Consider the following 15,271-nt stretch of genomic DNA (forward strand, 5'->3'; position numbering starts at 1 on the left):
CTACTAATGAATGCTTAAAGATTTATGTAATCTATGTGCCATTTTATTTTGAGCAGTAAGACCGTGTATTGATATATTAAAAGTATTCAGGCATATTTTAGGGTCTGTGAATTCAGAGTGAGTGCGATAATGTGTTTTAGGGCACGTGCGTTGCCGGCAGTGCTGCATGTCGAGGTTTGCTGTGGGTTCGGCTGAGTTGGGGAGCGGTGGGGAGGGGTCTGTTACGGTGGGGTGCGTGTTTCCCTGAGCGCCCCGAGGGGACCCGCTTCTCTCCCTCTGCTGGGCCGTCCCGGCTCTGCATCCGGCGGCGGGGCGGCTGCCGGGGGTGCCCGTGGATCCTCGCCCGCCCCGGCCGGGAGCGGCGCGGCGCGACAAGGGTTAAGGCGGCGGCGCTCGGCGCGGAGGGATACGGAGCCGGAGCCGCGAACGTGGTGCTGAGGCTCTGTAAGCAAAAAAATGTCCGCCTGAGGGAACCCACAAGTTCCTTCCAGCGGGGGGGGAGCGCTCGGCTCGTCACCTCCCACCCAGCCCGCGGCCCGCGCGCCGCCGCCGGCCCGGCCCTGGTCACCGGAGCGTACGGGGGCAGCGGGTAAGTGCGGGCGGCTGCGAGAAGTTGGGAGAGAGCGGCGGGGGGAGGGAAGCGGCGGCCGGGCGCTCGCAGGGGCAGAGGCGGCGGCGAGGGGACGGGGCCGCGGACTCGCGGGCGGGAGCGGGGCTGCCCGCGGTGGCGGCGGAGAGACTGCGGGGGAGGCGGAGGCTCCGCTGGGAAACTCGAGGGGCGGCAGCCGGGGCCGGCCGCGCGGGTGGCGGGGCGGGCGTGAGGCGTGCGGGGGTCTCCGGGCCTCGGACCGCGGGCAGGAGCGAGTCCCCGCGGGCGGCGCTCGGCGGCCGCCCGCGCTCATAAAGGAGCGGGCGGCTCCGAAACTTGCCGGGGCGCGGGGCCGCGGTGGCTCCCCCGCGGCGCCCGCCGGCACAAGGGAAGGCGCGGGCCCCTCCCGGCCCCGCCGCCGCACGCGCATTCCAGCCACCCCCCACCCCCCCGCCGCCGGTGGCGCGCGCGCCCGGTCCCGCGTGTGCGCGTGCGGCGCGCGGGGGCGGCTCCCGGCCCGCCGCGGTCCCGAGCGCGGAGCGGCGGCCGCGGGCCCCGGTGGGTGGGTCGGGAGAGAGGGGGAGGGGGAGCCGGCACCGGCGGTGGGCGATAATGCCGGGGCAGAGATGGCTCTGCTGAGGCTTGTCCGGCCCCGCTCGCCAGCCCCATTGTTGCGGGGACAGTGAGTCACTTAATCTCTCGCTAATTCTCCGGACCTCGCCGGGCCGCGGCTGTTTATTTGCTTTCGCTTGCCTGGGGGGGACTTAATTCCTGGCTGCGGCCCTTCTGCGGCGTGACCGTGCCTTGCTCGAGGTTGGGGGAGAAGTGGAATGAGGGAGAAGAGGGAGCCTGCGGAAACTTGAGGAGAGTTGGTTAGTTGGGGAAGCTGCTGCCGCCGATTCCCTCAGCCCGCCCGGCCGAGCGCGGCTCCCCCGGGAGCCTCCACCCCGCCCCGGGGGCGCAGGTACCGGAGGCCCGTCTCGCGGGGGCCGTGAAGTGCTGCCTGTGCCTCTCCCTGTGCCCTAGAAAGGTGATCGGAGGAGCGGAGGAAGATGAATTCCCAGCAGCAGAGGATGGCCGCTATAGGAACTGACAAGGAATTGAGCGACTTGCTGGACTTCAGTGCGGTAGGATATTCTCCGAGGTCTTCTCATGACTTCTCCCTGGTCATGCGAACTGAGGAGCAGGGGCAGCAGCGTGCAGGGCTCGGCTGGGTCTGCCTCAGCCAAGTTGGACACCTGAACTTTGATGTAATGTCTAGACTTCCAGATTTAATACTGTAATACCAGCTGGGTCAATTGGTTTAACTGGTTAAAATCAGGCTGACCCAGTGATGGCATAATCTAATAATTAACGTTGGTTAAGCTGGTGTGTGGCACTGGTACCTTGGCTCTTGGGTGGTTTGGTTTTGTTTTGGTTTTTTTTTTCTTATTTAAACAAAAGAAAAATTATTGCCCACAAATAAAAGAAGTTATTCATTGATGGTCTTGGCTAAGAAAATTGTAGGTATTTTCTGCATGATACATTTAACCTATCAAAAAGGTTCTTGATTTTAAATATAATAGAAAACTACTGCCTCTCAAATGCTGTCTTTATACTTGCAGTGACTTTATACTTTCATATCAGTAAGAAATATAATTCGAGTAAGAAATGTAAGTTGTATAACTATTTGAAATTGTCACAGTAGTACACAGTAGTATTAGGTGTCCTTTTAATTTTGTGTCCATGTAGAAATGAGGTTTTGGTGCTATTAATAAATTGCAAGGAGTACTTCAGCTTACTGGTATTGTGTGTCTAAACATGCATCTTGCATTCTGTTTATTTTAAGCAGAAAATAGATAAAAAATTGTTTCCTATTAACCTTTTTTCTGTTTATATTAATAATTCAGCACAGACTTTCAAAGCCAACTAAAGCATGTCTTTTTTCCTGTTTTGCAGATGTTTTCCCCACCTGTAAATAGTGGAAAAACCAGACCAACTACGCTAGGAAGCAGCCAGTTCAGTGGATCAGGTAGGATGCATCTGAGATACATAATGTTCATCTCACTGGGTCATGATGTTTCAGCATAGTCTTCATGTTCTGAGAGTATTTAATCTTTCATTTGTGCGTATTCTCATAAGATATTCAGATCAGTTGGAGATGTGCTGTTCTGATCTCTAATAGTGCATTTTGCTGACTTTAATCGTGGTGTTCCTCTCCATGTCCTAGACTATTGCAGTTTAGTGAAGTGTTGAGCATCTCTAGCCACACTGACATGGAAGTTGTATATTTGTTATATTAAAAATTAACTACTGTGATTTTTTTTGTTTGAGAAAATCAAACCTACCTGTTCAATGGAAGAATTTCCGAGCCTCCCCTGTATGAAGGGTGAAAACTTCTGTAAAATGCCAAATAGTCAAATAATCCTGACTCAAGGACATGTTCTTTTTAAATGCAGTACTTAAGGAAAATGTGAATTTAATATAATTTTCTAGTACTGTGTAGCTCTCAAAGATTTGACAACTGGAATTTTCTTGTGTTGAAACTTTATCCATGCAGCTGGAAAACAAGTAACTGTATTTACACGTTGCATGTGTTTTGTGGCTTCCATATATTATCGCAGGGTCCACCTAACAGCTGAGTCAGAGACCTTTAAGCTAAGACTGTAATAGGAAATAAGTGCAATTTTAAAACCGATGCTTTGTGTCATTTCCTAAAGGGAATATTTATTATTTATTATAAAGGAGAAACCAAAGTAACTTTTGATAAAACTTTTTATGTAGGTTCATCTTACTTGAACATAGTGAAATGATATTTTTGCTCTTAGGGATACAACAAAGTAATGTTTATGTTGTAGTTAATGAAAGTAAATGTTTAGAATGCCAGTAGAGAAGTGAAGCAGTGGCTTGAAGTTTGGCAGTAACATCCCCCTGTTAACCTCTGAGGTTGTCAGGGCTGTTACTTTGAGAGTCCAAATGACACTGCATTTTGGTGACACTCAAGGATTTTTGGTTTTAAAAGCATCTTAAAACGTCTCCATTGAGTAATTTTTCAAACTTTCCAGCGACTGTTTCTCACATTTAATTTCATGAAACTATATAGCAAATGTAATTGTAACATACTTGAAGAAGTCTGTTAGATTTTCTCCTAAAATAAATGACTGACTTTCTCTTCCTCTTTAAAAGTACATCAAGTTTAATTAATGGCAATAGTAAGACAACAAATCCATCTTACAATATAGTTAATATTAAATTCTTTTAAAATACAAATATTAAAGAGAATTGTTTCTCTGAAGCTTGTTTTAAAAGACGTTCAGGCACCTAAAACTTAATTATGGGGAGCACAACCTGAACATCTCATCCCACTTTATCCTTACTTTTCCTGAATGAGTAGAATGAAGCTCTGTTGAATAACAGAGCTTTCATTTTTACTTTAGATCCTAGACCACTGCTAAATAATGTGGCATGTCCTATTTGTAGGTAATGCTTCCCTTTGTTATAAAAGGAAAGAATACCAGAATAGTTACTTCTTTAAGAGAAACAGTGTAAGCGACTCCTTGAATTTCTTTACCAATATGGAGTATCCTCCTATAAATACCAATCCTCAGTACAACACTGCAACTGTCAAACGAGCTACAGCCTCAGCTGGGTTCCCCTTGGAATGATGGCAGTATATATTTGTGGATTTTCATTAAAAACATTTCTAGTTGTAGAGATTTACTGGTTAGTGGGATTATATCCCCTAATTCTGCTCATGTTATGATCTAAGCCTTGACCTAGGGGGATTACTCTGCAGGAATGAGAGGTGACAAAGTTCTTTAATAGTTGTGTTCTGAGACAGTGTTGTAGAAAAACTATGTCAAGATCAGTGATGAAATACAGGCATTTTATTTCTAAGTACTTTGATTTAATTGTGGTCTTGCTATAATTTCGAGTGTTTTGTAACTTCTAGGACAAACAATACTTGAAAGCTTTTTTTTAACTGACTAGAGATCACTTTTTAAAGAGAAAACATGAAAAGGAGGTTTTTATTCCTTTGAGCTATCTAGGACTGAAAATCACACTAAGCGCAAATTCCTAAAAAGTACTTCTTCTTTTCTTTGGATGTTGCTGCCTCTTACAGGGACTTTCAGTGGTTTTGATGGCACTTAGAGAAGTGAAGCTTGCTTTAACATCTTTCCCATTAAGCTCAGTTTTATTTTTGTGATATTTTTACAAGCATACTAAAGGAAAGTGCTTTCTTTTTCTTAGCTGGAGTAAGACCGTGTTCATTGTTTTTTATGTTGGAGCCCCCTCTTTCTCATTTAAACTTAAACATCTGCAAACACCTCCCCTCCCCCTCCAACCTGTCAGTGATTTGAGATTCAGCCTAATGGGCCCCATTAAGTAGGTGAAGATCAATCGTGTGTCTACATGGCTCTTAAGACTGTATTTCTGGGAAATCTGATTTAGAAGGAAGGAATGCTCATGGTGCTTTTTCCTCACCACCACCAGGTCCCTAGTTTTAAAGGACAAATGAGTTGCTGTTAAAGAATGGTGAAGTTTTGTTTGTTTTTCAGGTGTGGCTTTGTGAAGTGTTGGAAATACTGAGGTTTATATTATTGATTCTGATGTAACAAGCTTGATTTGCTAAAATTCTGCAAGACTTCTGTTGACTATATTTTAAAAATCTATGTGTAGTTGGGTTGCTTGAATAAAACAGCTAATACAACTGATCTATAATTTGTAAGAAATTGCTGTCATGGATTAACAGATGAACATTGTGTTTTGATTAAAAGATAGCTGGGGCAGGCTTGCTTTCTTCAGGTCAATCAGTTATGAATGAAAGCTGCAGATAAAATGAGTGAACTAATCTGATATATCGTAGTATATAATGACAGTAAGTCGTGTAAGCTGCTGATAAAGTCAAATAACTTGGTCAGACTACTGGTGAAAATAAACATATTGGAAAAGTAACCTGATATGGAAGCCAGTGAGTTAAGCCACAAAATATTCCTTGTCATACCTGTTGTACTTAATTCTTGTTTAAAACAGAACTTTTCTCCTCCAAAACCACCTTCTGAGGATGAAGCCATTTCTGTCTTAGAAATTTTAGCAGAAAGTGGCAAAGGTCAGAGATTTGTTCCATTTGGCTTTTTAATCAGGCTTTTTTTTCAGATTTTATTTAAAATCAAAATCTTCTGTTGCTACTTTGGCTAATGGTAGCGTTTGTGATTTACAGTGGCATTTCGGCTTGTTTTGCTTTTGTTTAAGCTACAACACAGATGCCAATAAAAACTTGGATGGTTACTGATTTTGCCCAATACCCTTTGTTACTGTAATTCCATTAGCAAACACTCTCAATATGCAGGTGCCTGCCATAGGCAATGATAGTGCAATTTTCCTATGGTTTTTAGTAGATTTGATCTCAATCTCAGTTTTTCTGGCAACTGAATATTTTTAATCTCAGGTTTAGTACCCTAAAATAAATCCTTTTTTTTTTTTTTTTAATCTTTTGCAAAGAAGACTAAATCTGAGGCAATATTTTTCTCACTGACCTACCATTTTCAATTCAGTAGCTTTTTCAGTGTACTAATAGCATTATTTATTATTTTTGCATGTGCTTCTGTGAGTTGTCAATCAAAGAGATGAGGTAAGATAATGTGGATGTATAGCAGGAAAGAGAGATAAGAGTTTAGTAAGAGATACCATTTAGGAGCTAAATTGTCAAAATATGACATCTCGTGCCTGTAAGATTCTTCTGAATTTCATGAAAAGTACGCGCATTTGGGTGTGACCAGCTTTGGACACAAATCTTGTGTGTACCCAGACATTCCTCATTTATGCAAAAACTTCTGAATCTATCTGTTTAGATAGCTGTTGGTATTGGTTTGTACCTTTTATACAAATTCAGGAGACTGGCTGCGCTTTCCAGCCTCTCTGCTTATGTACTGACTTTGTAAGGGGTGCGTTAGATTGGGATAGGCCACTAATTGGTGGCTCAATGCAAAGACTTGTTAAGTTGATAGCCTGCCATTAATCTGAGTGTCCCTAAATTAGGGCCACGTGTCTTGAGAATGGACACAATGGCAATTCTTTGAGGAGGTCTGTTAAGTTACCAAACAGAGTTTCCAAAATTAACAAAACCTGTCTTTGTCAATCCTGTAAAGTCTTATTTCCTTTTCAATTTTCCAGCAGCAGTTCCTTGTAAAAGAATCAAAAAAACCCCCAAAATAATAATAAAAAAAGAAGTTGGGAGAGTTACCTGGATGGGCAATGATTTAGGTACTATGTCCATTGCTCTGTGCAATTACTGAAGAGAACAGGCACAGTCTTATTGTGTGTTAAATGCCGGAAATCTGGAGTTTCCTGTTAAACATTAGGTCATGCAGCAGTGTAGATTTTTTTATTTTTTTAAATTTTTTAATATCTAGTTTGTCCTCTATTTTCAGTAAAGGTGAACCAGCAGACCTGGTAACCTGGTATTTCATCTTTGGTCTGAGGGGTGCTAAATTCTGTCTGTCCTCTTCTGAAGAGCCCAGGGACAGTTGAAGAAGCCTCGTGCTTGAAAACAGAAGGGTGTGCGTGGCTTCTTTACCTTCTTTTTGTAGGGGAGAGCCATGGATTACTCTTCAAATGGGCCAAGTGCAAGTGAGAGCAAGATTTCAGTCTGGATCCCTCACCTGTTGCATTTAGAAACCTGCAGGGTGAGGCAGAGCCAGGAAATCCATGACTCTGCAGCTTGCCTGTGGCAGCCCCTGCCTCACTGTTGCTGTCTCTTCACCTCCTTCCATTCCTTGCCTTTGGAAAGATAAATTACCAGGCAAGCCATGAAAAGTGTAGCACATATTTCTGTGTAATACAGCTTCCATATTCCTGTTTAAGAAAGAGAAGGGGGAAAAGTGTTGGATAAATAGAGAGAACTGACAACCTAGCTTTAAAGCAGTATATTGCAAGGTGTTTGTGGTCATATGGATGTTGAGGAAAAAGTGAGAGTTACTAAAACAGCTCAGTATTCTGAATCTAATTTGGTGAGCAGAGAAATAGGTGTTAGCCCGTTGTTCATTGCTGTTGACTTTGATTTTGAAAGATGATGGTGTGAACCTCATGACACTTGGTTAGAAATTCTTTGCTATTTTCTAAATAGAAGGTTTGAGAATTTTTAGTAGTGCTGGCCTGTCTTCTGTTTAGAGATACATTTGACACCATTAATAAAGGAAACTGACTTTTGCTGTGTTGGCATGTAGAAAGCATTCTTTCAAAAAGCTAATCCTGTATTTCCAGCGACTTTTTCCTTGGATAAGAGCAGCAGTGTGGTCACTGTGTTAGAGGCACAGCATCCAGCCTCCAACCACCATTTAAATGTTACTGGTTTGGGAGGCAAGGAAGATCTTTGCAATGTTATTTCTGGATGGCTTCAGAGGATCTGGGTTTGCAGAAGTGCCTTGTCCTTTCCTGATGTGGATCTACCTAGTATGGGGAACCTTCCACCATCAGCCTCCCCTCAGCCAGTAACTCTGTTCTGCCAAATTTTTCTGATCTACTGTAGGTGATGAAGAGTATTCAGATGCTTTGGAGAGTGTTCTTAATGGCATGTGGGAAGGAATGTGATTTGAAATTTTGTATTTATCCAGAAAGCAATGTTGATACAAATGTAAATGTAAGGACTAAAGGTTTGGGCAGAGGAGGAAGAGAAGTATGAATGGGATTCTTCTGTATTTGTGTGTCCTTTAATGTCAGCTGAACTTGTAATCTCTCCCTGTAAACTTTTATGTCTGCAGCTTTTGCTAAGTTTTAGCTTTTTTTGGGTTTATTTGTTTATGGTCTCTTTTTGATCTTTAGCAAAGGAATTACATGTTAAAAGCTTGTCATTCCTGCATGCTTGCCAAAGTTCCCCTTCCCCCAACTTCTTTCCAGCTGTCACACAAAGAGGATTTAACCCCTTAGTTGTTTTGCTATTAAGTTGCTATGACAGCTGTTTGTTTCAGGTAATTCTACTTTATCCATAGCTGAGCCCGCAGATACCATTACATGAGTTTCTGTTAATATACCTATACTCTACTATTAACTTGGTAAACTGTATATTCCTGAAATTGCTAAAATCTTAGTGTAATTTTTTCATTGTTGAACATTGTATTTATGAAGAGAGGGTTGTTTAAGGCAGTAATATAATACCATACCTGTTAGTAAGACTAAGGTTTGTGGAGCCTGTTTTCAAAGTGGGAAGCTGCACATAAAGGACACAGTTTGCTGGGCTTCTTGAGCTGCCCTCTCTTGACCATGGGGATGGAGTTCTTTTTGCTACTCTGATGTGGGAGCATTATGTTTTTGGGCAAATTGAGCATTTTCAGAACTATATAAAACTTACTGAAGTACTCACAGAGCTAGATGTGATCTATGAGATAGAATAAAACCAAGTCTTCTGTCTTAAATTCATTTAAAAATAAATACTAATTTTCATATTTGAAAATTCATTTTCAATAAATGACCACATGAAATAAAATACATTCTCTAAAACCCTGTTTTTATAGTCATTGTCTAGTTCAATGTGTTAGCACTTCAGAAATATATAGCAAATCTTGATTGGTTTTGTACGTTCTCCTGTGAGGAGGTTACAAGATTTTAAATAAAGAAATAAGCAAAGGCAGTATTTTTTTTTTGCATGTCAGTTATTTGGAGATTGTTATTGAATATACATAACTAGTTTTAAATAGTGTATTCACCTTAATCACTTTTGGTTATTAAACATTATAGGAAAAGGGGGGAAATATTACTTCAGTTAAAAATTAATTCTATTAATTCTAAATAATTCTAAGGATAGGAATTTTATTTTTAATATCTGAGGCTTTTTTCCCTATATTAAATTGTCAAGACTCCTCCTACATTTTGTGGGTTTTGTTTGCTTTTTGTTTATTTTTAAATTAATTTGAAAATGCAGAAGTCCTCAGTTCTATTGCATACCTCAAACTGCTGATTTGGAGGTACTTTGTGGCACTTGATGGACTTTTTTAAATACTACAATGCATTACTTACTAGTGATTGTAGGGGTAGAGTTGTTTGTTTTTTGGGGTTTTTTCTATTATGAGTCTAAGATGAGATAATGATAATTTTTTTTAATGTCTTGAATGAATGCTTTGTTTTTTCATCTGTAAAACAAAACTGTGTTTGTAAACACAACATGCAAAAACATAAAGGACGTACTTCTTTGGTGAAGATGTTAACTGAATACCAAGAATGATCAGAAAAAGTAGCTTTTGTTATATTTATAATATCTCACTGTTTTCAGAGGATAATCAGGCTAAAAAGTACCCAATCAATCTTCAGGACTTAGTTAGATTCTTGTATACTAGAGATGTGATTTCTTATTTTTTTTTCAAGTAAAGGGCTGAAATTGCTTTAAAATGCATCAACTTCATGTTCTTACCAGTGTAATGCAGAGAAATCTTGCTTGAGCACACAGGAATAATTGTTGCTGGTGTGTTAAAGTAGTATTTGGAGTGGAGGGTGGTGAAAAAGACTTGACAAAACTGTTTACTTTGCATCACTGGCAGTACAGTAATGCTCTTTGTGAATGGTAGTAAAAACTTAGCATAAAACTAAGTGAAGTTTATCTTGGACAGACAAGTTGACACTTTCACATTAGGGCTATGGAATTGCATTTAAAAGATGGTCCAAAAGTGTACACTTTTGTTATGGTAGCAATTTATTGCTAAGTGGGAAATAGGTAGATTTTTTTTTTTTTATGTAGTGCTGATAGCTTTGTATTTACTTTTTCCAAAGTAAATTTTGTTTATTTGCAATGGTCCTGATTTCTTGCTCCTGATCTTCTGCAGAGGTTGCCTATATTGGTTTTTGTAAGCATGGGAGGTATTTGTTACACTTCTCAAGTTGGCTTTTTTTTGGTAGCAGATTTTGTTGGGTTTATTTCTGTGCCAGAAATAATTTCGTACTTACAGAGACGGTGGTGTCTCCATGTCTTGGTCAGGTTGTTGGTTGTGTGGACTTCTAGTAAGAAGCTGAGCCATTTGCTTTCTACTTTGCTTTTCATGAACAAAACTGTAGGAGGCATTTTGTGTTTCGCTTGTCTCTAGAAGAGATCTTTGCTGTTGCTGAAGCAATGGTAACACTAGGATGGGCATATTTTGTGACAATTATATTTTAGATGGTGTATTCTTTTCCTCCTTTTTAAATATAAAGATGAATAGGTTGAACCAATTGTTGGGAAAACGTACTTAGTTAATCAAAATCCAAATTTGGCTATTTCTAATTGTATACATTTTGCAGGTAAAATGCAAATGAGTATCAGATCATAAATGTGCAAGTTCTGTGTGTTAAATTAAACTGAGTTTAAAATGCATTTAATCCTTAATTCAGTATAAACAAAAAATCCAGATGTATTTTTAGTCTTCTGTTGGAGAATGGAATTTACTGTGTATATTTTTTTTTGTTTACTTTAACACAGGATACTATTGTCTTGGTGTTATCCCAAGAGCTATTGGGGCTACCCTATGAAATGATTAAATCAGACAGCTTTGCTTGTAGGAAAAACATTTTTCCTATTGTGGTGTTTTGCCCATTTCCAATGCGACACCTTTCCCGTTCCAGTTCTTTATGCAGCAACTTCATGAGTCATAATCCTTGCAAAAGAACACGGCTTAAAATAAGCACTGATTGTTTCTTTGCAATTCTATTCACTGCCCATTGCAAATAAATAAGAGCAGAAACTACAATATCATTTAATCCTTTACTGTTTGTTTTTGACGTGCAAAGCACTCTCTTGTAATAGAGAAGTAATCCATAAGGAGGGTAGCTGCTCTTTCATCTTCCTGAATGCTAAATGAAGCCAAGGCTTTTATGAAGAGATGGTGATTTAATGAAGATGACTGAGTTTTGGAGTAAGAAAAGCTTTTGTGTATTTCTGAAAATGATGTCTGGTGCTTACTGCTGTAGAGCTCAAATGGCTGTGTTTTGTAGTACATCTTTGCAAGGTTAGTGCTTGTGATGCTTAGATGCAAGGGAATTGAGGAATGGTAATGCAAAAATTTTTCCCTTAGCTGGATTTTATAAAGCAAATGCACATTTCTGCCAGTTTGTGCATAAATGCATGTCATGTCTGGCATGTGTTCTGTGCTCTGTGCAATACTTTTATTTTGGTAACCTTGAAAATATCTCTGATATCACGTTCCCTTGTCAAAGGACAGTAATAAGCATACAAATAAAATAGAGCATAAACTTGGTCAATACTACTTATGACAGGAACATCTGAATTAAACACTTGTGAGTATTTGTAAGATGTTGAATTTAAAAGCTCTTTAACTGAAAAACTCCCCCCAAAAACACCCATACAAAACCAAAACAACACAAAAAAATACAAACCAAAAACCCCAATACAAAGCCCAAAAAACCTCCCAAAAATGCAAACCCAAATAGAACACAACCCTGCCATATTTCTTCCTCTTTCAGTTGTTAATTTTATTAGTTTATTTGCAGTATTTTTTTAAACAATCTGCAATATTGCCACTTGCAAAGCAAGTAGATAATGCCTGATACTTCCAAAGGAAGAAGAGGGAGGCTTTAAAGAACGCAAGACCATATCTTCCCCAGCACATGCACCCAACAGTCTTACCAGGCCTTCAGGATGTAAGTGCTGTACAGTACAACCAGAAGGAACTTTAAAAGGGCTAAACTATTTTAGGCATTGTCAGAAACACAGAGAATGCAGCCATGTTATAGTTTTAGTCTTCACTGTGTACAGGAAAGGGTGATCTGATCATCTGGGGTGAATGAACTTAGAGGAGCAAGGCAGGGCTTTGTCTGCTGGTACATTAATGTTGAAAACGAATGTAACAGAAGTGCAGAAAAGGGTGAATAACTTGAATTTCCTTCTGGTGGTTATTAATGGCTTGAATTACTGGCTGGTCCCTATGGAGTAGAATACAAATTTTTACAAGTGTAAGAGTGATGTAGGTGGGATGTGTAAAACTTGGTGTGTTTGGTGATTAAATCTCAAGATGTCAGGGGTGTTTTTGTGAATACGTTTCTGGGTAGAAGGTGAAGCACTGTAAGATATTATTTGGATTTTTTTGTTGAGTGATGTAGTAGAAGTAGAGTTTGTAGCCACGTGTGTCTGTTATACTCATCAAACTCACTTTATTTCAAGGTACTTGTTGAATACCGAAGAATAGTTTCAATAATTTGCTTCTTTGTTGTGTACTAACCCTTCCCTTTTCCTTTATCCTCATTTTATTAGGGGAAATTTGGATCAGAAAAGGGTTAAATGCCTGAATACAGGAGATGGTGTCTAATTCATTTTGTATTCTATGCTAATGATAATATACTTTTTGTCCTTTGAATAGTCTAAATTTGTTTAACAAGGTGAATGGTATTTTTTCTCCCAGGTACAGCAGTTTATAAGCAGGGACCCTAAGTGCCCTGTGAGCTATCATAACCCCCCTTCTGTGTACCTTGCATTTGTGCAAGTGCTAGCTGGCATGTGTGTGCCAGTGCCACTGGTGCTGCAGCGAGGCTCCGGCGGAGTTTGGCCCTGTCTCCTGAGTGTGTCACAGGTTGTCCCCAGCTGCATCCTGGAGAACATGCTGTTGCCATAGCAATGGACGTCCTTCTGCAGGCAGGATTCCTGGCTGAGCTCTTGCAGCTCCTGAAGTGCTCCGTGCATTGATCTGAAAGTACCTTGTCAGTGTTGGCACATGGCTGGAGTAAAAAGAGCGGGAAGCAGAGATTGCCTTGAAATACATTTCTTGCTTCTTTGGTTGGTTGAACCCAATGTTCATAAAGCTACAGCTTTTAAAAATCTTACTCTGTGAACTTTTTGTGTATTTAACATCCTTAGCTTGAATGCACCTAGAGAATGAATGGTTCTAACAGCTAACCAGTGTTTATTGCACAAGCAGCACTGAGTTTCCCGCAGTCCTTGTTCCTTTTTGTACCTGGAAGAAATATTTTTTGAGGATTTCCTCCATAATTTTGGTTAGACCAAAACAGTTGGGAAAATACACTGCTTTGCTCATCATCCTTTTCTCATTCATGTTTTAGTTTTTTATAAGTAAAATGGTTGTCTTGCTACCATGTTATTTATAAATGTGACACTAATGGGGGAAAATCACTTACAGAGATGTAAAGTTCTGTATGTATTTGGAAAATATACTTTACATAAGATTCCTTTTTTAGCGAACTTGGCTATGTCTTTGTATATAAATACTTCCTCCTCAGACTGTAGTTACCAAATGTTAATTATTTTCAAATTAAGAAAAGTCTATGAATTTCTTGTGTCACATCAGATAATATAGTTTTGGGGGGTTTTTTTATATGTGAGGTTTTTCATCGAGATGAAATATGGAAAATCAGAGAATTTTTAGAGCACAGACACTCTAGGCAGCTGTAATATTCATTCCTACATGTGCTGTCAGGATGAAGTTGATTAATTTTTTTCCTTATTTAAGAAGATCAAAAAATCTTGAATGTGAAGAACTTAAAATAAGTGGATTTTTTAAAGTTTGGAGACAATGTGATTAATACTGTACAGCATATTCTTTTACGTGGACTGGGACTTCCATGTGTAAGTATTTTTTCTTTACTGAAAGAGCCTCTAGATGAGATGAGTTCTGAAGTTACCCATGTAGCTTGCTCCATCCTTTACATCTGTTTATGTAACATAGTCTTTAGCTCTATCACTTTCTCCAAAACAGCTCAAAGTGAGAATGAAGCAAACACTTCCTTCTTCTGTCTCCTTCCAAGTGAAATTAAGAATGAAATAATGAATACTTTATTTGTACTTATAAAGAGCTTTCTGCCTGCTGCAGCAGAGTGTGCATGGGCGATAGTAGAGTTGGGTTTTGTTCTCAGTGCCTGCCTGTCCTTGCCCCTCTCTCCGAGCAGGGAAGCAGCAGAGCTCCAGCTTGGTTGGCCTTGGGAGGTGTTGCTGAGCTGCTGCTCTGAGCACTTCACACAGCACTCGTTACTTTTACACTCCTTACTTACAGTCTCTACAAGCATTGGCCTAACCTGCACAGACAAGTTGTGCAGTGAGTGGCCTTGGCATGGGCACCAGATCCTGTCCCAAGGAGAGGACAGCACAAGGAGAGTATGAACTGAAGAATCAGACTCTGCAAGGTGTCTGCTTGTTGTTATTTTCCCCTTTTAAGCAAATTTAATGCTGCCTCAGCGGACGTGTCCTGAAGCTCTTGAGCTATCCTTGGGAATGAAGGCATTAATAACCCGAGTATCCTCTGACTGTTGTGCCAGTTGGTCTCAAGTCACGTTTGGGAATAAAAGGTCTTTCACAGCTCCAACAAATGTTCTATTTATGTGTCCTTTTAGCCTTTGAGTCAGTACCCATTGAGTAGGCACTGTTTTTGGGATTGTGGCAGTAGGGTCACTGACATACATTGAGATAAGCTCATTGTCTTCTGGATATGTAAGTGTGTATAAATACTGGCCTGATTTTGTCAGGCTTAACAAAGAGAGCATTTTAAATTAGTTTACTATGAGAAGTTAGATATTTATCTTTTTAAATTCAAATTCTGAAATAATTTTATACTTGTATGACTAATCCTTAAATAAAAGGCAGAGATCATTTAATTCATATAACAAGCTTCCATATTGAAATTTTAAATGCTTTTCAATGTTCTGTGGTTTTATATTCTCTGCTATTGTTTTATTCAGTCTGTTAAATTATAGGAACATGTAATACTGAATAATGAGGAA

At 40.2% G+C, this 15,271-nt stretch overlaps 1 protein-coding gene across 8 annotated transcripts in view; it reads left to right on the forward strand.

Moving 5' to 3' along the window:
• The first annotated feature begins 414 nt into the window (after positions 1 to 414).
• The window catches only part of TCF12 (transcription factor 12), a 159,646-nt gene continuing 144,789 nt past the window's right edge, over positions 415 to 15,271 (forward strand). For 3 of the 8 annotated variants that reach the window (XM_063412899.1, XM_063412898.1, XM_063412901.1), the window contains exons 1-3: positions 415 to 589; positions 1,616 to 1,716; positions 2,528 to 2,600. In XM_063412899.1, coding sequence (XP_063268969.1) covers positions 1,642 to 1,716; positions 2,528 to 2,600 — 148 coding nt within the window. In that variant the 5' untranslated portion in view covers positions 415 to 589; positions 1,616 to 1,641. Of the gene's footprint in view, positions 590 to 1,175; positions 1,272 to 1,302; positions 1,462 to 1,615; positions 1,717 to 2,527; positions 2,601 to 15,271 lie in introns of those variants that run through there. The other 5 variants (XM_063412894.1, XM_063412900.1, XM_063412902.1 and 2 more) reach the window with 3 other exon arrangements.

The sequence above is a fragment of the Prinia subflava genome, chromosome 15 (genome assembly GCF_021018805.1).
Source record: "Prinia subflava isolate CZ2003 ecotype Zambia chromosome 15, Cam_Psub_1.2, whole genome shotgun sequence".
Classification (NCBI taxonomy): domain Eukaryota; kingdom Metazoa; phylum Chordata; class Aves; order Passeriformes; family Cisticolidae; genus Prinia; species Prinia subflava.